Below are 25,307 nucleotides of genomic sequence, written 5' to 3'. Positions count from 1 at the left end.
AGAGAATGGTAGTGCAATTTCTTGCTGCAGTGCGGATGGCAAATCGGCTCTCCCCTCGGAGCTTCGTCACTTCGGTTGTTACCCCATCCAGTTGAATAATGAAGACAACTTTTACGGAAAATTTGAGCAACAATGCATGAATTTTGTTAGGACACAGCTTGCTCCTAATCACGATTGTTCACTTGGATTCGCCAAGCAGGTTTACATTTCTTTTGTAATATAAATAATTTTATCGAGTAAATCGTGGGTATTCTGCGAAAAAGCACTAAGTCAAAATTACTACTTCTGAGATAATTGAAGTTCAAAATTTGTAACGAAATAACTTTTCTTTTTATACTAAACATTACTAAGCCAACTTGAAAAAATGTTAAATTGATCTATTAACTACATTTTATTCAATTGTTTTAATAAATAATAACTGAACTTTCAGAACGTTTTTTTCAAAATAATAGTGGATTGACATGACTTAGCGGACTTTCGCTCTTACATAATACGAGTACCACAGTAAGGAATTCAAATTGAAGTCACATTGTACCTACTATGGTCACTTTGAGGGAAATGTTTTTTTTCTTTAATTAAAAAAGTTATGCAATCATTTTATTTAATGTACAGTACCTATTACATTAGGTAAAATAATAATTTATTAGTTAAAAGAGAAAAGAAATAAAATAATAATTGTCACATTTGCCCCTGAGTGAAGCACGTAGACATCACTTACTAGGCATCTCCAGGATATCATGTTGCCGACCAACAATCTCACCTTTTCTCAAGTTAGTACTGCTCCATAAGCTCCGCTGAATACATCCGAAATAGTTTTATTGATGGCCCACCAGTACGGCGTCTCTTGCAGTGGCAATCCGTGCTTTATTTTATAGGTAATCTATTAAAAATATTCATTAATTTGTACCACATATATGTACTTACATAACATGTAAGTAATGTAATTATAAATGACTATTTTTTTGTAATTCTGTGAAAATCAACTCAAACAACAATTATTATTAACCACGCGATAAACGTAGCTTTATTCTACACTATTTTAATACAATACTTGCACAAAAGTTTATTAACAAATACCACAATGACATTCCGCAGATATTTCCATTATGATCTGTCATTGACAGTACTGTCAAGACTTGAGCACTGGCCGATTTCTTTTAAAATGAATAATGCCTAAAACGGCCACTGCGAACGCCACCTGTCCTATGTGAGACATAATATGTCAACGGTATCCCATCAAAGAAAAATAGTCCTTCGGAAATAATGATCGAAATACTAGTTTCCAAATAGAGAATCTTCTAAAAATATTTGTAATCTGCAAGTTTGTTTTAGTACGAAAAAAGCCGACTTGGGTTAAAGACGAAAAATACAGTGTACTTTTTTGTATGGAAGAATAAGCTTAGGCAATCGGCTAGTTTCATCGTTCAGTAAGAATAGGCTGGGCGCGCTTCATAGATATTTTTTTGTAGAAAAATATAAACGGTGATTTATAATAAATTACAATTACTTTATTTATTTTCGCATAAACATGGTTACTATAAATTATTATTAATAAAAGTCAAATATAATGGTAAGCTGTGCATAATCGCTTACTTTGACGATTCTCCCCTGGTCTCTTGTCCCTAGATGCTTTTCCTCTGAACGAATTTATGTTATATTGACTTATTACAGAAAATATCTTGACTTGTAGTGTAGATAGGACTTGGACAGTCTCCCTCCATCTGGAACGATCTTTCTTCTATAGACATTCGTCAGCGATAATTCTGATAACTTAGTGACTGTGCCGCTCCATCTTGTCGGTTGACGTCCGCGTGACCTTGCCCCTTCGACACTTCCCAGGAGAATAGTTTTCTCCAAACTATCAGAGTCTCCCCTGGAAATATGCCCAAAGAACTGCAAAATTCTTTTCTCGCACATGGATATCAGTCTTTTTCCTATGTCCAATTCATGGAAAATAGATGCATTCGTACCTCTGGCCGTCCACGGAATCCGCAGCATTTGCCGTCAACACCACATCTCGAAAGATTCGATTGTTTTTCTTTTCAGATTCCCTCAGTGTCCAATGGCGCTACTTTATTAGCTCGATCAATGATCATAAGCTTAGTTTTGCTCATATTCATTGAGAGTTCCAGATCTGAACTAGCAGCATCTATTCGGTCAATTAGTTCTTTCGTTTCAATATCTATATCTTATCTTATCTATAAGATTTATGTTATATTGACTTATTACAGAAAATATCTCGACTTGTAGTGTAGATAGGACTTAGTGCGTTTTTTGCAAATTGTAGAGTATTTTTTCAACAGCATAACCTCATCATTTAGTAAAAACAGCCAAATTTTGGCTTAGTGCTTTTTGGCAGAATACTCACGAAATACGATAAGGTGCCATGTTTGAGTCTAAATCTCTTAATTCTGCAACGAACATAAAGGAATATTATTTATTCTAATAACATTCGTGTTTTAATTTATTTTTTAGATGAATGGTGCAACCCACTTCCTGGATCTATCCCAATTATATGGATCTCATCAAGACTCCTTAAGTTCTCTGAGGGAGTGGTCCGGGGGGCGGTTGAAAATGTTTACAGACTTTGGAAGAGACTTGTTGCCACTAAGCGAAGATAAAAATGACTGCATCACGATGGAACAAGGATCTGCATGCTTTAAATCAGGTAGGTTTTTTATTAACGTACAAAAGATTTGATTTACGGTACGTGTTCGGAATTTTCTTGAATGAAATCAAACGCGATATTATAATCCCTTTCGGCAACTAATCAAGCATAAGTTACTGAGTTGGTACACCAATTGCAGCGTATTTTGATCATTTTTATTATATGAAGGTACGATGATCAGTTTTACTCTTCAGGTACCAGTCAGGGGTCTATGAAAAACTCCTTTTTAAATTAATATTATTGTCATACAATAATTAAATCGAAGTGGTTGATGAATACATATATCTAAGACACAAATTCAAACTCGGTAAAGATAACCAGACAGCAGAATTACCAAGAAAAATAGGGGTAAGTTAGGCTGCTTTCGGCAAACTAAAATATATTTTTAAAAACAAGGAAGTCCCTATATGCTTAAAAAGACGAGTCTACGAATCGTGGGTATTGTCGGTAGTGACATACGAACTAGAAACCATGTCTGTTACACAGAAAAGTAGCCAGAAATTAAAATGCACGCAATGATCCATGGAAAGACAGATGCTCGGTGAATGTTTAAGAGATAGAATAAGAAATTAAGAAACAAGGCGCTGAACCGGAGTTATGGATATCATGGATCGTGCAGTAAAATTAAAATGGCAGTGGGCAGGACACTTAGCGAGGCAAAATGATGGCAGATGGACACCCAGAATAATAAAGTGCAGACCGTGGGCAAACAAAAAAAGTGGTGAAAGGCCGCAGAAAAGTTGAGTCGATGATATCGCCTCTATTGCCGGTAAAACATGGATAATGAAAGCGGGCGAAAGAAAGGAACGGGGACGTTTGGAAGAAGCCGCCATTTAGCAGTGGACATAAAAAGGCTGAAGAAGAAGAAAGAAGAAATTAATATTTCATATCAATCGTGTTGGGAATCGAACCCGCAAGTTCTTGCATGTTAAACACGCTGACCATTACACCACGAGACCGATAAACACGATATATCTGTTTTACATTTACCATAGAAATAATATTTATTTAAACTATTTGTACAATAATAATGGACGTACCTATTGTTTGACCTATCTGTTTTTATTTATTTATTTTATTAATGTACACGTCACAAGTGCCTTTTTATAAACATTAACATAAATACATTAAACATAACCGTGTCCTATTACAAAATTATGATATAATACAACAACAAAAAATAGTTTTACGTATAACACATTTTTTTTTACACATTGTGCAATATTGTAATACTATTAGATACATTATACTTAACATGCTTAGATAAAAAAATATAAAGATAACCCAGAAAATTAGAAATGGCATAAATCACAAATTCTTAATTTGTTAGTATTTTTGCCATGTTATATTGGAATGTATTTAGTACATTGAATGCCCTAGGTTACCTGTGTTTTTATTAATTATATCCTTTTAACACATGAAGACAATCTCCGGCCCGTGGAAGGAGACGTTTTGATCCTGTCCGCTGAAATGTGGAATTTCGATCAAACCAAAATTCAAACATAAAGTTTATATTTGAAGCACTAACTTTGTGGTTATTCATTATAATAAAATAAATAAAACAACTTTGTTTAAACCACTAATTTTTATTTTTCACCGACCGGTTTCAAAGCAAACAAGCTTCATCGTCAAGGTTTACGGACGAAGAAGCTTGTTTGCTTTGAAACCGGTTGGTGAAAAATAAAAATTAGTGGTTAAAAACAAAGTTGTTTTATTTATTTTATTATACCAAAATTCGTTTATAAACTTAAGACATCGAATGAGTGTGTGATTTATTGTTTTTTTTCATAATACCTTGATAAATAATATTATCAGAAAGTCTTTGGTGATATTTCACGAAAATGGTTCTTAATATCCTTTCTTATTATCTTCAAAATATATGATGTCGTATTAAATAGTAATAGAATACAACTTTTAGTTAAAGGTTAGTTAGGGACGTTTTACGTGCAATGTTAAGAGCCCCCGCTGATATATGAGAGTGCGCTAACTGTGGCGACATGACAATACGGTGACAAAAAGTTCCAGCGTGACGTGACTGTCACCCGGCCCCAGTCTGTACATTGCTATGGGAGTGCGCTCACAAGGAACTTTTTGTCATTCTGCCAGCACACGCCTACCGAACGGACGTGTGTTGTGAATTTCTCAGTTATATTTAAGACTAACATTTTTTTTTTTTAATTTAACAATTTATAATACAATATTACAACTAAATACAATTTTTTACATTAATTAAAAACATATATTTAAATTAACGTTTCCCATTACGTAAAATAAATAAACAATTCTTGTGTACATAATTGGGGAGTGACGTCTTACAATAGTTTATTTTATTTTAATTAATAATATTTTTGAGGTAACATAAAAAAAATTACAAAAAAATATATAAAAGAGGTTTTTAATCAGTGTTACATAAAGAAGTATTATAAGTGATAACTTTTCACTTCTTTCTTAAATATATTGTATTCCTGACTGTACTTTTTATTATATTTGTTCATTTCATTAAAGAAAAATATTCCTCTGTAAATATAATGATGTTGTGCTGTAGTTGTTTTTAATTTAATATTATTACAACAGTAATGAAGAACATTTTTGACAGGATAATATAGAAGTCTAGGCATTTATAGGGCTTATGACCTGTCATTGGCTAGTTTAAGTGGCCACTTTACACATTGTAAAACATTCACCATTCTACCCATATTTGAGCATCATTCCTTCAACTCTTTTATCTGTTGATGTTTGTGAATTTAAAGAGCTAAAACCTTTATTTATGCGGGCGAAATTTAAGATGGCTCCTTCTCTGCAAGAAGACGATATTGACAACGAATTGTTAATAGAAGACATAGAGAAAAGGCCAGTATTGAATACAAAAATTTTGAAGGAATTCTCTGATATTCATTTGAAAAGGAAATTGTGGGACGAGATTTGAATTAAATTATTTCAAAACTGTTTATTGACATATGAAAATAATTTTTAAAACTTGAGAGGATATTGACGTAACTCAGAATACAGAGAGTAAAATTTTTCTTTTAATAATCATTCATTACATATGGGATGTACCCGGTAGTGTTATTCAAGAGCGCAAATCACTGCGACCTCTTCGAAATCCATCGCTAAATGAACATTTTGTCACCAGTAGTGAGTAGTGAGCGCACCTACAGTGACACAACGTGACAGTGACAAAACGTTACGGCGACAAAAGTCACAATCAGCGGATGGTGTAAATGGGACTTTACTGGACTAGGAATGCAGTTATTTATCTAGAAAATCATTTCAATCCAGAGTGCATCATGCGTCTTTTTAATTTTGGATTGATTGCTGTTATTTATTTCTATAGCGTGTTCTTCAACTAAAATAACTCACATATATATGTTTTTGATTTATGTGTGGGTGGTAATTTTGATATTCCGGCTCGCAACTCGAAGAAAAATATATAATCGTGCCCAAACTGAAAAATGTGGCCCATGATTATTGAAAAATCTAATCACAAATTCAAACTCTTTTGATATGTTTCAGATGCATCGCATAATTAAAAAATTAAATGTAGTTTTCACAATTTTAGGTGATGGCCATGCCAACCAGATGATTTCTCTAGTGGCTGTCCACATGCTTTTTTCCCGAGAGCACAACAGAATTGCTAAAATATTATGTGATCTAAACCCTCATTGGTTAGATCAGCGAACGTTCTTGGAAGCAAGAAAAATTGTCACAGCAGTATTTCAGCACATAGTATACAATGAGTATCTTCCCCTTGTTATTGGTAAGATTCGAATACTTGATTGATGACCTATAATCAGAAAAATACAATAACATTCACTGTCTATGCCTCAAAAAGCTACACCCACAGCAATAGTTAATGTAAATGTGTGTAACCAGCTGATTCGGCGAGCGCCCGTAAAGCTATGGTTTCCTATAAATGGTGTCGTTATCTAGAGCTACGAGCTGTAATGCCGTAGGCGTAACAAGACGGCCATTTTAACGGAGACCAGGGCCGCGATTATGATGGGATGCCTTAGTTTCTCATCATACCGTCACCATGACGGTATAGTTGAAGATAAATTCTCTCAAGCGATTACCAAAATACATTACCGACCCCTTAAGCTAGGGTTTCCTAGGACAGCGGTGCCCGTATTTTAACGGCCGTAGTGAACGGTGATGCAGTGGACAGCCGTCGTAACGTCGACTAGAGAGTGGTTTCCTAGGGAAACGGTGTTAAATGGTGTTGATAACACCGTTTTCCTAGGAAACCACACTCTAGTCACCGTTACGACGGCTGTCCACTGCATCACCGTTCACTACGGCCGTTAAAATACGGGCACCGCTGTCCTAGGAAACCCTAGCTTTACCTTCAAGTTTTGGGTAGGTACACGGATATGTAACAAGACGAAGCGTACGTCACGGTACACATATCGAAGCACTAAAGTGACAGGTTCGTTTTGACGTTATATTTGAATATAAAGTCTGCCGAGTGATTACAAAGATACACTACGGATCCCCTCACCATCAAGTTTTTATGTATGTAAATAGGTTTGTACCGATGGGTCTAGTATCCCTGGATACTCATATCTACGGATTAAAAATGACAAAAAAAAATTCACCTAGCAATTTTTTCGTTAATTACGATTTATTTACATTTTTTATTGTTTTGAGGTTAGCACACTTTTTCTTGAAAGCCTATTAAAAATATGAAAGAGAAATAAGTCAATTTTGAAGTCGAATTGAATTCCAACATAACTGTCAGTTTTAAAAACGAAGGCCTAGATGCGCAGATAATGTGGCTAGATTCTGCCCAATTAACAAATAAGTTAAATGAATTTAGTTATTTTATATTTTCCATTATGTTGTTCACAATCAACAATTTACTGACGTGCTTCATAGCTAGTTGTTAGTTGTTACAGGTCCTATGACGTCTCGTCAATACTGACATAACTGCGAGAGTAAAACAGACAAAACGAGTTTCATATTAAAAAACCTAGTGTTTCAGCTCCAAGAAAGTTTTACTTAAACGTAAGGATTTAACTAATTAAGCAAAAGTTCAATATTTTTTTTATAAATCCTCCACGTAGTTTTTTGCCTAGATTTTGAAACAAAACCGCTGAGTCAAGATTCCGAGTAAGGAGTTGGCATTGATATTGTTTTTCGCTTTAATATTTTCAATAAACTTTCACCTTAATTTTGATGTTTTTTTTTGTTTCTGATTCCCGTGTTAACAGGTAATGTAGCTATGGAAGAATTTGGATTGAAGCCTAGACATGATTACTCTATAGACTATGATGTGACCGTCAACCCAAGTCTTACTAATGAATTTACCGTGGCAGCTTTCCGCTTTGGTCATTCGACAGTTGATGGGAAATTAAAGTGAGTGGACATTACATGCGCAGTTAATACTACTATAATTAATAAGGTACTAGGGTCGCGATTATGATGGAAAGCTAAGGTCGGCATACCTTCACCATGGCGGTATATTTGAAGATAAATTCTCTCGAACGATTACCAAGATACGCTACTGAATTCAGACATAACTGTCAGTTTTGAAAACGAACGTCTAGATGCACAGATAATGTGGCTAGATTCTGTCCAATAACAAATAAGAGCATCTAGGCGTAAAATGTTGCTACCATGAAAAATAAATTTAGTTATTTTATATTTTCCATTTGGTTAACTATCTTTCTGAGTGTACGTATCGAGACGTTAAAGGAGCCGGCTTTATAATAGCTCGGTAGATACATACAGATGATCGCTAAGCCACCCGTCTTGGTAATTGTCAAAAGCCATCAAATAAATATGTTCAAGCGAGCATTTTTTGCTTAAATTGGGATGGGGCACTTTTTTATCACAGAAGCCTATTTAAAATATAAATAAGAACTATTTAAAATTTAAGTAAGTACAGATTGGGGACTATATTTTCCGAATAATTAATTGATTGGATTCGATCATAATGTGACGTCGAAATGACAAGGCGGTAGAACATACCGAGGTAGATAGAGATAGAACAGAAGATGGCGTTCATAATCGCGGCACAGATGGATATTTGTTTTGATCGTTTGAATAGCTGAATGAATGAGCTATTTATATATGTGTCTATTTTTTCTTTCTTATATTTAAAATATATTTAAGTAAATTACTATTCTTTAATTTTAATTATATTATTTTACTCTATTTTCTTACTTAAAAAAAAAAAAAAATCTTTAAACTATTTTTATGTTTATTATTTTATACGTGTACAGTATTATGTCTGTACTCTTCTTATTTGATTATTAATTAAAACTAATGTCTGAGCACCCGATGACAAACTATTATTGAATAGTTTATCGGGACAAAATATATCTTAATACTTTGTTTTCTTTATAATGTATTAATATTGTAATAATATGTATATTTTATTGAATTAAGACTCTATAAAAAAAAATATTAAAAAATAATAATTTGTCTGCTACCGCTCTTGTTAACCCAGCATATGCTAGCTTTGCAAAATTTCAGCAGTCTTTCTTAGAGCTACATTTGTACCAAAGCTAGTATACTCCTAGAACAATAACGTCATTACTGAACGTCACCAATAATTTTTACATTTCACAAATCATGTATAATTTTCTAGGCTGTTTAAAGGATTGGATGTAGATGAAATAATTTCAATTCCTGAAGTTATGTTCCATCCAGCAAGAATGAGGATTCGTGAATTTTATGACAGATTACTAATTGGATTAACTTCACAGCCGATGCAAGAAACGGACCCTTCATTAAGTATTCAGGTATTTAAATCGAAATCCTAATATTGATGGTCCCTAAGAAAAGTACGTGTAATTTCATTATATTCCATAGTAAACTTTCCGTCCTTTGTCAACTTGTAAAAATGCAAAACATTTGCGAATAGCGATAATTATTATGAAAAGAGATGATATTTTAAATTCTATAAAAGTAGTCCAGAAAACCATTATTAAAGTTAAATTGAAAAATAAAACGGCAATATTCAACGATTATGCTGTATTAAAAATTTCAAGTTCTCAGAGTTAAAAATATATATTTCAAACAATAAAAACAAAATTATTGTCATTACATCCTTATATTCTTTTGATAAAAAGAAGGGAAATCATAAGATTTTTCTAATTTTAAACGCCGTGCTGTTCTTATAATATCCCGCTATTTAAAAAAAAACTTAAGTAGTGATAAAAAAATACAAATATACTTTTAAAAATATGTAGGTACCTATAACTAAAATATAATTACTTTTCGAACGGCAGATTACGCCTCTTAATTGAAAATGGTAAATTGAATAGGAAAGTTACTAAAGAAAAAAAAAACGGTTATTAAAAAGAAATGAAAGCATTTGAAATCACTTTTTTTTGTTTATCTCTCAACTTCTAGGTTAAATTATACCTTCAATAAATATAAAAAAAACGGAATAATAATTTTAAACTTATTTATTTTGTACTTATTTATTGCCTTTATTTTGTTTTGTCTTTCAGTTGACCCGATACTTGTTCCGTGGTGGTAATCCTCATGGAATCGATCTTGCTTCACTGAACATCCAGCGAGGAAGAGACCATGGCCTGAGGACTTATAATGACTATAGAGAACTGGTTGGCTTACCAAAAATAAGGGAGTTTTCTGATTTTGGAGATTCTGTGAGTATTTTTACTAAACATTACTCTCCAGTGATAGGTAAAACGGATGAAAACATATTAAGTTGCTCTTAGAAGATTCAATAAATATTAAATGTTGACTTCTGGTGACGTGGTCGGGAACGTGAAAAGAAATTGATTGCAACAGAGATAGGACGTCACTTACAGCATTAAGTATTTTGAAAATGCATATAAGGTCCATCTCAGCTCTACGTTTCTCCAATGAAGACAGATTGAGAAATTGCTCTATTTCATAATAGGAATAATTACTCCTTTGCAATCCGAGCAACCATGCCACATTTTTTTAGAAAACGGTGTTGGACAGACTCGATATAGTCAATACGAGTCCTATAGAATGGAGACCAAATTGGAGAAACATATTCTAGATGGGGACGAACTAGTGAGCAGTAAAGTGTATTGTTGAGGAAAGTCAAGCAAAGGATGTGGGATTAGGTAGGAATGAATTTAGAAGGAGACGGTGAGAAGATCAAAGAAAAAATAGGAATGATGTGGTGAAAAGTTTTGGGACCAAGTATAAATAAGGATTTTTCAGGCCTTTCTTAAATGAAAAAATAAATATCAATATTTCAAATTGTCCAAATGGTTAAAGACAATACTGGATTTCACCCCCTACAAATTTTGTAAAATATCCCTTTTGAATAAATATTTTTTTTTAAATATTTTTTTTGTTTTTTTGCTATTTTTTGCATTTTATTTAGTGCTGTGACTAATAAGTTTTTTTTATTGGTGGTATTCGGTAGGTACCCTTTACATTTAAATTATTTGTGGTCGTATGATGTTCCTAAATATTTCAATTTTGGGGCCATTCTCAATTAATTGTAAATATTTGTGGAAGAACCTCAGAATGGACCCAGTTTTTCGTACATAATAATTCACAAATAAACCATAATCATTCCATGATTTGCACCCAATGGTACATAGAGCATTGCACTGGTACTCTGATCGCGGCGCGCGTGTCCGTGATAATTTGTATATACATGGGGGCGAGATAATTCAGTTTTACGCTTTAATTACCTGTCCGAAGACCATTAAATATTTCAGGGGGATAGCACCTATCGTATGCCCATATAAATATTTCACGTTGACCTTGCCGGGAATCGCCTGGTAGACAATTATGCTGACTAGTAGCTCAATCACAAAAAACTATCGACTTGCTTAAAATCATGCTAAACATTTGAGCGATCATAATGAACAATAATGAACATCCTTAAGTTATCGCAGTCAACGCATGTGTAATCTCTAAGTCAACGCTTGTGTCGGTTTGTTTTTTTTGTTTTCCTCGTAAATAAATACAGTTCATTGGCGAAAAATCGGCGTTTACTATAAAAAATAATACAATATTTTACATTTGCAAAATAGTAAGGAGTATCTAATACAAAAAAGAGAAAATTAAATTACAATTACTACGGCAACTGCTTTTCTTGACATTTAGCTTGCCAAAAGCCGGCTATATGCAATAAAAAGCATGATAAATAATAAATTAATAAATAAAAATAGCAGTTTTGGAATATTTTCCATATTCACACCGGTGAAATTTAAATATGCAATTGCGCAGCAGGATTATACGTCGAGAAACGTAAATATTTTTACATTTAATATTAGGTGTTCACGGATGTTCTATTGTGATCGTAAATAAGATAAACAACCATGGTGAAAAATTGTTTTCACGTCACTTATTAGCACGTAAATAGTTATTTGTGATTGAGCTACAGTAGATCACTAGGCTGACTAGTTTACGTCCGATTTCCTTTTCTAAGATTTTCTCCTAAGAGAAATTATCTTGTCGAAATTACTCATCCAGGGCTCAGGGCCCCGATTACAATGGGAAGTTAACAGAGTTATCTTCGACGTCTATGAAGAAAAACCGATATTTGTATACGAAAATCAGTATGTTTGATTGAGCATTTAAAGTATCTTCGTCAGTAACCTATAATTCAACATATTTAGAAGATGAAATTGCATGCATATTCTGCTTTTTATACATAAAACTTAATATTTCTTTTGTAGATAAAATGGAAGATAAATGTTAACTTCCCATTGTAATCGGGCCCTGATTCTGTTTAAACAGATAAATTCATTCTTTGTTTAGCGTTGGAAACTTGAAAGTTAATTGAATCAGGAGACCTCAATCTGAGCACATTTTCATCATCAACATAGCTCTTTCTGCATCTAATCGTACATAGAACCCTGCATTAGTAAACCAAATGCAGTGTATTTTGATCATCTGCAAAATCAAGGTAATGTGATGAAATATTACAGTTTAAAAAACGTTTTAAATTAATATTTCACCTTCACCCTGATAAGAATCGAGCCTCCAAAATGTAAAGCAACACGCCAATCTTCCGGTTTTTATGTTTGAGATTTTAATCTGAGAGCAGCCATCGAGTTTAAAACACTCGTCCACGGTTCTGGTTCTATTTCACACACATAACATTATTCTTCATCCATATGAACGCGGAGATTAAAAAAATATTAATTATTGGTCATAAACTAGATTCAAAACATCTTAATAGCAGTTAATTGGCGAAGTGCATTATTATTTACTTATATATATATATATAAGTTATATATATCCCTTCTGATCCCAACATCAACAGTTTAGATAAATTTAAAGAAATTTGATTGCAGAAAAATCCGCTTTTGAAATATAAACCTAGTTTATTAAAGGCAAGGTATATAACAAAGCAACTTCTACATAAAAAAAAACAACAAAAAAAATATTATTTACTTAATTAAATATTTTTAAGTTTTGGTTTTTGGAGTATATATATATATATATATATCCCTCCTGATCCCAACATCAACAGTTTAGATAAATTTAAAGAAATTTAATTGCAGAAAAATCCGCTTTTGAAATATAAACCTAGTTTATTAAAGGCAAGGTAAATAATAAAGCAACTTCTATATAAAAAAAAAAACAACAAAAAAAATATTATTTACTTAATTAAATATTTTTAAGTTTTGGTTTTTGGAGTATTAAAGCGGGAATTATTTTTTTTGTCATTTTTTAGATTGGTCGCCATATAAGCAAAGTATACTCGACTCCTGACGAAATCGACCTGTGGGTGGGCGGCCTTCTGGAAGCTCCAGTAAACGATGCTCTAGTGGGGTATACCTTCAGGGAAATCATTGCTGACCAGTTCGCCAGGTTTAGGAGAGGAGACAGATACTTCTACGAACACAGTCCGCTCACTAATCCTGGACACTTTACAATCGGTATAAAAATATCTTACATTTCAAAATTTTACATTTGGGCTAAGGAAAAAGTTTAATAATATGTGTTTTTTTTTTTTTTTTTTCTTAAAAAAAAAGAAATATTTGCGTTCTTATGATTTATCCAAATATTTAATTTTGAGGGCCATTTTCAACGAGTTGTAAATAACTCACTATTAGAAAATGGAATCAAGTTGGGGTATAGTGGGATTCGAACCACAGACCTTTGGTCCGTGAGTCCGAGACACTAGCCACAGGACCACAACCCGATCAAATTTAATTAGTTAGTTATGATTTTCTTTTAAAAATGTTATGGTTGACTCAAATACTTCAATTTTAAGGGGCCTTTTCAACGCGTTGTAAATAACTTCTTACCAGAAAATGGTCATTCAATTGTGCTAGAGGGGGGTTTTGAATCATGGAACTCAGATCGGTGAGTCCACGACACTACCCACGAGACCACAACCCAGTTCTTAAGGCGGTTCATCCAGCCAAACACAATTTCATTTTCGTTTTAAGACGGTAGTGAGTTTTAAAAAGAGACAGCAATATATTTGTCCGTGCGCGCGGGTGAGTCAAGCTTGGGTAAAGTTAAATACAGTATGCCCGCTAAGTACCCGCAAAAATGAGATTTTTTTTACCTGCATGGTCATGAATTTGAATTTGAGTTCCAATAGTTCCTTTTGAAAACTATAATTACTTTTGCAAGATAAATAATATGTATTATGTTACAGTACGGACTCACGGCTCAATTTATTTATTATATTTGGATTATAAATTTGTTCTCACCTATCATTAATTTTCGTATAAACTATTTTTTTTACATCGTTTTTGGAATATTATTTATTCCTTAGTCTTAATATATCAATGTGGTGGATACGATTTAATGCATAAAAAGTATACAAAAAAAAAAACAATATTTTATCATCAGTAAATATTTTATTATTTATCCAGATACATATCCAATTACATTAACAAATATATTATTGCTGATAAAAAAGAAAGTAAAAAATACCATTTAATTATTAATAAAAGCACACATATTCTATCTAATACTTAACATATTTTTTGTTAAAGCTACACTTTATTCACAAACAACATAATAAAAGTAAAATATAATATACTTGTTATGTCTTTAAAAAAAAAACATTTATTGAAGTCAAAACACCGAAATTTGCATACAAGGAATATCTACCACCGATGTTAATTCCTCTAGATGAGAAAATCCGCTACCTATGCTCATAATTCCCGAAACTATCGCGTGATTTATGTCAATTTTATTTGATTCATTACGATCTGAATGTATCGAAAATATTCTATTGCACATTTCACTTTTCACAACAAATGTGCTATAAAAACCTTTCCTAACTTCAGATCTAAACTTTAAATTTATAATGGAGCACTGTAAAGCATTGTCATGTTTTGCGATTTCTTGTAATTTTTCAAAAAAAAACCCTAAATCAATTATTCTTCGTCCACTAATACTAAAATGAGTATTGTCGTCTTCTTTTTTTTTTTCGTTCAAACAATATCCAACATCTTCTTCAAGTATTGTTTCAGATACCTGTTGGAAAAATAAAAAAATATATATGGTATTTGCAATATCTAACAGTGCACAAGACAATAAAATAGGAAACATTATTTTATTATGTTCAAATTTTATTAACATAATTGAGTTTTCTAAGAAAAGAACCCTTAATGAGGAACGCAATTAGCTGTGGTTTTAATATGCATTTTCAATCACCAAAAAATCCGAGTTTGACTCAAATAAATATGTAGTTCCAAGAATCAACAGTGCTTATCATGGAGTGTGCATAAATGTTTCGGTGAATTCTATTTTTAATAAGCTAGTGATAATTAACTCAGTAGGTATATAAATTAAATGATTTATTTCATTTTTTGGTAATATTATTACTAAAAAAAAAAAAAACTAAAACCAGCACTATATCCAGAATGCAAAGCTGAGATAAGCTTTTTTTATTTTTTTATATTTTCTTTTATTCAGGAAACATACAGTACAGTTACAAAGTTTAATATTTTACACAATTGGACTTAATTCTAATGGACCAGTGAAGTTTCCATATTAAAAAGCAATTGAATCTAATGTTAATTATGAAAGTATAAAAAAGAGAAGGAAAAAGAAAACATAAATGAAAGTTGTTTAAAAATTTAAATTTAAGTGAAAAAAAAAAATATTTTAAGGTTTGTAGTTTGTAGTGAGTATTTACAAATGGAAATAATATTAAAAATGAAGAAAACTTGTAAGAGTAATTAAGAATGGAAATAAAGAATGAAAAACATACTCAGATGTAAAAATAAAATAAAATAGTAATAACATTTTTTTTAAAAAAAGGAAAAACATAAACACATATTTATTTTAAGGGATTCAAAGAAACGATGAGAAGAATCTTTAAGTGAAATATAAGACAGTAAATTTAAATTTAGGTCAATTTAAAAAACATCTTCAAAAGTTGTAGAACAAAATAAAAAAAAGTCTTTTATGATGGTTCGCTCATGCGGAACGAATAAATGATGGATGTAGAAGTCGATGAAGGTCGAGAAAGACGTGGCATGATCAAGTACAATAAATATTTGAGTTGTCCCATGTCGGAATAATCGGCGTGCGCGCATGAGAAGATGCATGAATGTGAAAGAAGCATGCCACGTGTGCCAGGACAGAGAGGTATAGCGTTCTATTCTCTCTGCCTACCCCTTTGGAGAAATGGCGTGATGTTTAGTTATTTAGTTAGTTATTGAGCATAGCATAAATATGATGCGAGTATGCCTAAATTTATAAGTACAACAAGTGCTTGAAAGTGGACATATGAATTATTCTCGTGAAGATATATGATGCCAGGATAGATTGGTGTGGCGTTCTACCTTCTCTGCCTACCCCTTTATAGAAATGCCGTAATGACTAGTTACTAGTTAGTTGTTTATAATCAATTATATTAGGTAATTAAATTTATGACAATACATACGGTTGAATGAAGAGTATCGCAATTGTAATTTTCTCCATCATCAGCTTCATTTAAACTACTGGAAACAATATGCTTGTCTGTAGAAGATCTTTGGGCAGCCAATTCCCTTTTCCTGAAACACGTTTATTGTTTAGGTGGGTAGAGGTATATATATATATATTTTTTAAATGCACTAACAATCAACACAACATCAAGTATCCATCAAAGATGTTGCTACATTATCTCTGTTTAAATCACGTCTGAAGAAAAATCTCTTTTCTACTCCTTAATCTCTCCTCCTTCCCTCTTTTTTTCATTTTTCCCCTTGAGTAATAGTTTTGATCTAAGGTAATTTATAAACAAATACGTTTATTTCTATTTTTATATGTTCTGTAACTTGAATAAAAAAAATAAAACTATTATTTTATTGGTTGGTTGGAAAAAAATGCCATTTGGCAATAAGCCCGCCAATGTACAAATAACATTATGTACAAAACGTTAAATAAATAAATATTTATTGGATAATTCAAGGCCTCAGAAAACAAATCAATCAGTTGGTAATGTCGTTTCAGTTTCTATGAAGCTCTGCGCCTCATATATAATATGCTAAAGAATACTCGATTCCGAAACACACTGTAGTTATACATGCGAAAATATAAAAAAAATTCTTACCTATTTCTTTCTTCATTTATCTTGTCAAATCTTTTGGTCTTGTTACGATATTTATGTTTTCTTGTAAAACCTTTAGCTTTAATTGTTTTGGAACCCATTTTTAATTCAAAAACTTTAAAAAATCACAGAAGAAACGTCCCGAAAAATCCGACACAGAAAACACGTCCGTACTCGGTGAACGCCCGAGAGAACTGATACCAAACTGTACGTTTAATATATGATTGATTCTCAATGAAAATACATGATTTTATAATATTAATTACATTTATATTTTAGCATTTTTTGAAAAATAAAAAATATGTGTAACTAGAAAAATGTGTGTTGTATGAAGAAATGTAAAAAAAAAAACAATTTTAAAAGTAATATGCATAAGAAAGAGCCATTTAGTTTAAACAATTTAACCCAAAATGGACTCTGAAAGAATTGTATTTTACGAAAATTATATGCTTTTTTTCAAAAAACTAACTCATCATCGGCTTAGATAAATAATAGATCTTTCAATAACTACAATAAAACATATTACAATATATTATCTAAATATAGATAATTTGTGTTGAAAATGTTGAAAAAAACGAAAAGTGCACTTTTCCTTGCAATTTTTTAGTCAAATAAAATTTTAAAAAGAAATTTTTACTTCATCAGTTTACTAGATAAATGTTTAATCTTTTATGTGGTTTTAAAAAAAAATGTTATACTTATTATTAGACTCTAAATTTTAGTTTGAAAACTGCCTTTTTTTGCTCCGCGCTGGATGGATCGCCTTAAGGATTTTGAGAACTAATACACAAAAAAACGTGCGGTTTGTTTTTTAACGAAATAAGTATGCCGTGCGAGAATGATAAGGAATGGTCGTTGTCACAATTATCCAAAGTCTACCCACGTCGATAGAATGAGTATTGAAAATGTGACTATTATATGTATTAGGAAATTAAGGGAGAAATAAATAAGGGCTAAGGATGAGACAAACCTCATAATTATTCTATCAACCCCTCGCGTCGCCACATTGTGATTTATTTATTTTTTCAAATTACAATAAATTACAACTTTTGTAAAATATGTATGGCAAAAAACTAAAAGTTTAAAAAAATGTTTTGTTTTCAATTACAGTCAGTAGGCTCGTTTTGGAATAAATGCCCACATAGGGCCATAATTGAACGTAGTTATGCAAAAAGCAGCCGGTCTCCAATTTCGGAAAATGAGATATTGATGTTATCGGGTGCAATGAAGTCGATTCTACGTTCTGCTAAAAACAGCCAGACCGCTTTCATATAAAAAAAACCGTATTAATCACCTCCAGAAAAAGGTGCCGATCACAAAAACGGCATTCCTCAATTTGCAGAAAACACCCACAAAACTAGAAATTTCTTATGGTACTTTAAAAATCTTTTAAACTGGTCAAATACGCAATAAGATTCTTGTTTGTAATATATAAAAAAAACTTATGTGTTCATTGTTTATCGTTTGTTAAAGACAAAAACATTCAAACAATTGTGTTTATTATATAATTCACTCTTTTCACAAAATGGCTATTATCTCAGTTTCACTTTTCTATGGCTGGCTGCTTTCTGTATAACTACGTTCAATTTAAACCTGGTAAAACGTTATGCATTGGCATAGTTTTATAAGTAAGTTTATAAGTAAGACCCATCGACTCTACTTGGCGTGGGCCATTATTTTATTTTTTTATTTTATGTGAAAGTATAGCACACATACATACTCGTACAAATTAATTATTTAAACTTACATAGAAACGGATTAGTAAAGGGAGATATAAGTTATTGTAGTAGATAAGCAAAAAAGAAAAACACAGTAATTTTACACATATAGAAACACATGATCATTTTTTTGCAAAAAGAAAACAGGATTAAAGTGTGTTGTTTATAACTCAAAATTAAACAGAAACAAAAGAAGAACATTAGCTTGACTCTTAATTTTTAGTTAATCGATACGTAAATATTATTGAATCAATGTATGTAGCCATCTCATAATTCATATTTTTTAACCAACAAAAAATATTTTTTTTACCTTTGAAGTGATTGGTTTTACTATAATACGAGTACATGTAACCTTGTTATCTTAAATCATCACTTTTTATAAAGTAGATATGTATTTAAGGCCGACTAGAAAGTGGTTTTATATAATAAAAAAGGTGCTCAACAACAGTACACGAGCAAATTAAAGCCTTGAAAAGGTTTTTTTTTTAAACCAGTTTAAGGCGGCTGTGGGCCTTTTTATGAACTGTTTTACCGTAGTCAATTAATTACTACAGCTTTTTTCAACTAACTAGTCACTTTTTATAAATAGTTATGAGTTAGTAGTAACAAGAATAACAATGAACGATGTTTTAAAAGCAATGTTTTTTTCTAGCCTTCATCATTTTAAAGCTGAATTATTAATAAATTCAATTTTACATTGTTTTAAATCATAAAGTAAACAATGACGTATTTTCACGATGCGTGTTTTTTTTTGGAACTCTTGTCTATACTCGGTAAAAATAAAATGCTGATTATTCAGTTCTTGGATAATATCTGTACTGCCTTCATTAGCGAAACGCAGCGATTTAAAAAAAGAGATACGACACTTCTTAGAATTTATCACTTTATGAAAATAATTAAAAACTGTAAATAATTATTGGTAAAATCACAGTACGTTAATTGTTTCTAAGCATAAAACCAGTGTGTATCAAATATACACTGTGTTTTTACTTAAAATCTTTCGATACTGTTATTGCATAAAAAACTTTAAAAATCCTTATGTCGGTTTTCGCACTGAAATATTTTTTCTTACTGCTTTTTGCTTTATGTGAAATGGTTCGAAATTTCTTGTAGATATTTAACTCATTTTAGAAGTTTTGTCAAAAAGCTGCCATTTTGGTTACGAGGGCAGAGTATTCCTGGGGGCAAAGAATTATGGCACCTTACCAAAACTCAAAACAACTTCTGAGTTTTAAGAGTAAGTGCTTGAGGAGAATATTAGGCGTTCGGTGGTTCGATTTCATAACTAACATTTAAGTCCGTGAACGGACGCAGCAGCCGCCTATTTCGTTTAGTGTATTTATTTTAGATAGTTGTACATATAAAATTTTAACACCTTAACCAATAAACAATATACTCATATGTATATGTATATTCAAAAATAGTTTCTAAAACAAAACATATTTTTAAAACCAGACACTTTCCGATGACACTCTATCTACCTACGTGGATATTTGTTTTTAACAAATATCATAGCCATACCACGAAACTACGCGATTCAACCCAGCACCTCTAATCTATTTTGGCAATTCATCAAACATCTCCTTTATGATACAATTTTTTCGAGTGACCTGGATTCTTCTTTTGAGGAGTATAAAACCTTCAGTGGATAGCGACGAATTTCGTTATTACGCTGAACATCACTAAACAGGTGTTCGGGCAATAATTTATTTTTACTTATATTATAATAAGCGGAATGGGGAATGTTGTAGTACTTAAAGTGGCCACTTAACCCAGCCAATGACAGGTCATAAGCCCTGTAAACGCTCGAATATCCATAATCCTGAATTTGAAAAAATTCTACCTCATCTCTGTAGGGATATAAATAAAATAAAAAAATTTAAAAAAATATTTATTTATAACGAACGTTTTGAGAATACGGTGGTGGACCTGGATTGGACACGGGCTTCGCAGGCCTCAGGAGAACCTAAACTCAAGCTGTCTCTTCTTTACACCTGCGGGCTCCCGCCGCGCCATCCTGAAAGACCGTCGACGACTATCTTTCGGATTTATTTGGCGAAACTAAAGGACGTGGAATTGACGTGAAAGGAGGGGATAGTTCTGGCTGACGATAGGGTTTTCTGGAGGCATCTGGTGATGTCCACATGCTCCACCTAGGAGCGGATGTGGAAAAAGAAGAATTTTCACAAATCAGTAATAACGTTATAAATATCATAAATATACAGAGCGTGTTTTTACAATACCTCTCCACTAGCATAATGTATTTACAAAAACACGTTTTTCGTTGGTAGACGTATCAGGCTTCAATGTTTATCTCTGACCATTTTTTTTAATACAGAAAATAAAATTATTTACTCGGTTCACTCCATACAAATTTTGATAAAAATCTCGCACTGTAAAATCAAAAAATGTATTAAGGAAAAAAATGTAAGTAAACATGCTTGTTAAACTTTTAGTTGTGCCTAACAGCTAGGGTATTCTTTAGCGTTTTCGTCCGTATTTAGGTACGATTATCTGTGTTCACGTACTGAATAAAGCATGTATGGAAAAAAATATTTGGTGTGTCGTAAATATTACTTCTTTTTCTTGGCTTGCGTATATTCTAAATATATTCATTAAAAATTAAACGGATAGCCGGTAACCATTTTTTTTTTTTTTTTCACATAAGCATTCTTCTAAAAAAAATTTTTTAATTCCCTCCAAACTGCAAAAGCAGTTTTTTTGCAGGGATTTATCTCTTTAAACATTTTGGTAGCACAATATAATAATGTTACATAAAATATTTTTAAAAAATCTTAAAAATATCAATAAAATAAAAGTTTAAAAAAATTAAATACAAGTAAATCAAGTCTTTTTTGATAACAAAATATATAAAAAATTATAAATAAACACTTTTTTTTAACGCTGTTTTAAATTGTTTGGTTTCCCCATTTTTTTATAATTTTTTTTTTACACACTTAACTTAGAATTTAAGAAAACGATTTTTAAAACCAATTTTACTTTGTTTTTATTCATATCACTATTCTTTATTTCGTCCGGGAGTCTCTTTACTATGCGAGGGAGTATATACGCCCTGGTCCTATCTCCATACGCATTTATGGCTCTTCTATGAAATTTCCTCTCGCTTTTTATCGCGTTTCATGCTTATGTGATATTGGCGTTTTATAGAAATGAATTGAATTAATGCGTTTATAGAACTATTCGACGGATACCTAATATTAATTAAACTGTAAACATTTCATGAAATCAACTTATTAACCATATTGATATGCAACTCATTGATCGATAAGTGATCATTAAAAATATCATACTTAAACCCCTTTTTGTTTTATGCTCATTAAGAGTATTGTTTTTAACTATGAGAGAAATTCGATATCCGGAGGCCAGATACCCGGCTATCCGGATAAAAGGCTCGCCGATGATCCAGTATCCGGACAAACCACTATCCGTTTTATCACTAAATTTATATTTTCAGCAGCCTTAAAAGTTATATTTTCTTTCAGCCCAATTATCAGAAATAAAAAAAGTTACAATGGCAAGATTAATATGTGATAATAGTGACCATATAGAACTCCACTTCCAATCTCCCAATGCTCTCTTGAGACCTGATGTCCCGGGGTAAGTATCCTTAGAAATTATAATGATAAAAATGTCTGTATAAAAATAACAGAAATAGAACAGCGGTGCTGTTCTGAACTGCTCTCGCGGCCGTAGAAAACACTTTTCTACGGCCGCGAGAGCGTTTGGAATATCACCCCAAAATCCTAGACTAGTGTTTTCGACTTGATGGCAACTCTCCGACTGAAATTCTGAAAAAGTAAATCAAGTGGGGATAAGTCCACCCCATGGTGTAGTGGTTGGTGCATTCCCCTACCATGCTGGAGGTCCCTGATTCGATTCCTGGCAGTATCGACGTAAAATATTCATTGTAGAGTTTTTTTTGCCTTGCTTATTATGTAGAAAGCTTACATTTACTGCAAATGTCTACCTTCTAACTGCTCTATACATTGTATGAAGATCTGTCGGGATAGTTGGCTGTAGCCTTGATAAGGAACTTTTCCGCATTTGCTTATTAATATTAGGTATTCACGGATGTTCCATTGTGATCGCGAATACGATAAACAACCATGGTGAGAAATTGTTATCACGTCGCTCATTAGCAGGTCAATAGTTATTTGTGATTGAGCTACTGGTGGTCTTAAATGGAATCCTTAAGTTTATTTAATTTAGCAAGCATGGACAATCTATAGCATTTTTCACAATCTTGTGTAGTGTGACAACTGTTAACAAATTTAGTCTGATAAAATTGGCCTGCATATTGCCAGGTAATCAGTATTAATAATTTTCCTAATACATATTTATTACCTCACGTGATAAGTCCTTACGGCTTATTACAGTAACGATATCTTCCAGTAGTGCGGTTCTGAATAGAATTAAATAGTAAAAGAAATCTTTGCTAGCACGTAATTAGTATGTCAACTTCGTGCTAGCAACGCATTCTCTACTTTAGACTTCTACAACCTTACCTTTTGTAACATATGACATATTTGCTGTTCCAATATGGTGCACTATTCGGCATCAACTGCAGACATGGGGATAACGATGACGAGAAACAATTATTATTTCTTTAATTTTATGAGAAATGCTGCTATGTTCGATTATCTACAGTGTTCCTCAAGGAAGTACATTGGGACCGCTGCTGTTTTTAGTTTATACGAGTATTGACTGGCTTTGTAGGAGTGAATCCCTTAGACACTTCGCTGATGATACAGTATTGAAATATAGCGCCCCAAATTATGAATCTTTATTAACTTTTTTTTTTTAATTACATCTGTTAAGTGCTTGGCCATAGTGGCGTACGTTTGCAGCGCGTTCACTATTCAACGCACCCGCGCTGTGCCACAAACGCTTCCCCTCTATAACTTAGCACTTAGCTCTACCACGTATATATTTGTATTAAAAATATAAAAAAATGCAAGGTGTTTTTCTTTCAGAAACGAGCCGATTGAATGTCACAATCACCAAATTCCTTTTATAGATTTATCTTCGTGGAAAGAGTTTTAAATAAAATCTGTGTTCGAGTGGATTAACTAGTCAACGTTCTTTTGGTTGTTATTTTAAAAGGGAGTATTTGTTTTATAGAACAAATACAAATTGTTGATTATTGTTAGTACTTAAATAAAAAATTGAATACATGAAAAATAACTGTTTTCAAATAATCCTAATTCCTATCCACTTTTGCTTAAATATTTTCAGTCTACAATAAGGTTATTGATTATTTGGCATATTTTTAGTATTGACAAAACTAAGTTGTTTTATTTTATTTTATTAATTTACCTTACCGTTTTTGGCAAGTGTACAAAATAATATTGAAAATAACATGTTTTTTTTTTACATGTTTTTTGTCATTTTCTTCCTTCATATCCTTTTTGTTGTCCTTCCTAGTAAATTCAAGTAGGGAAGTTATGAAATTCAGTTAATGTTAGTAATTTTTTTATTATAACAATTTACAGATTTTTGTATGTCTACCGGTTTCGAGACGTACCGTCTCTTCGTCGGGACATCACTTTCGCCATAGTAGTTGGACAAAATATAAAACCAACCTGCTGATAGGACATGTTATTAGATGCTAAAACTAACTTATTATTATGCACGTCAGTGCTAACTTCTAATACCATATGTCGTCGGTTTGTCCCACTTAGGTTTTTTTTGTACAACTACTACGGTGACAGTATATAGTGGGATTTGCATGTTAGTGTGGTTAGTAAACCGATGAAAAGACGGGCACGTCTCGTAGCCGGTAGACATAAAAAAATCTGTAATTTGTTATTTACAAATATTTACTAACTTTTATTTTAAATAAACAATCATGAATTAAATAAAACTTTTTTTTTAAATGCTTACTAAAAAAATTAAATATATTATCAGCATCCTTACATGTGATATTTTCAAGTTGTACTCGTTGAAAATATAAAAAATCCTCTCACTCTAAATTTTTTTCCGACGAAATTGATTTTTAGTACGCATTTTGCTAATTTAGGAACAGATAAAGCCAAAAGAATATTCTTCGACGTCATACCACTATGTATATCACTTCATAGTTTTTCCCTATGTAAATTTTATAACAGTCGATTTTTTATATAAATACATTAACAATATAGAACGGCTCTTCTTCTTTATTTTATTGGTAATAGTTCTAGGTAACTATTTGTTACTTTTGTTAAAAAATTGTTTTAAACTTCTTTATTAGTGTTTTTTTTTCTTTTTTCGTTTCTTTTCTTGAATTAATTTATACGTAAAAAATATTTCTCTGTATCATTTTTTTTACATCATTATATATTTTTATACATAAACATATATTATTTACCAAAATATTAGTTTTCAATAATAATACAAATATATATATTTTTTTTAATGTTATTCAAAATTGCCTTCTTAGTTT

At 31.8% G+C, this 25,307-nt stretch overlaps 1 protein-coding gene across 1 annotated transcript in view; it reads left to right on the top strand.

The window, feature by feature from the left end:
- Positions 1-24,067, top strand: part of Pxt (chorion peroxidase) — a 34,409-nt gene extending 10,342 nt beyond the window's left edge. Inside the window, exons 8-16 of the mRNA XM_088236190.1 lie at positions 3-199; positions 2,476-2,668; positions 6,228-6,425; positions 7,879-8,023; positions 9,261-9,414; positions 10,129-10,287; positions 13,317-13,521; positions 22,369-22,483; positions 23,860-24,067. Of these exons, the coding sequence (XP_088092316.1) occupies positions 3-199; positions 2,476-2,668; positions 6,228-6,425; positions 7,879-8,023; positions 9,261-9,414; positions 10,129-10,287; positions 13,317-13,521; positions 22,369-22,483; positions 23,860-23,929 (1,436 nt within the window). The 3' untranslated portion in view covers positions 23,930-24,067. The remainder of the gene's footprint in view (positions 1-2; positions 200-2,475; positions 2,669-6,227; positions 6,426-7,878; positions 8,024-9,260; positions 9,415-10,128; positions 10,288-13,316; positions 13,522-22,368; positions 22,484-23,859) is intronic.
- Positions 24,068-25,307: the final 1,240 nt, after the last annotated feature.

Source organism: Micrasema longulum, unplaced genomic scaffold (genome assembly GCF_059751315.1).
Source record: "Micrasema longulum isolate JH-2025_06_02 unplaced genomic scaffold, ASM5975131v1 h1tg001520l, whole genome shotgun sequence".
Classification (NCBI taxonomy): Eukaryota; Metazoa; Arthropoda; class Insecta; order Trichoptera; family Brachycentridae; genus Micrasema; species Micrasema longulum.
This window is presented reverse-complemented; position numbering and strand designations above follow the sequence as displayed.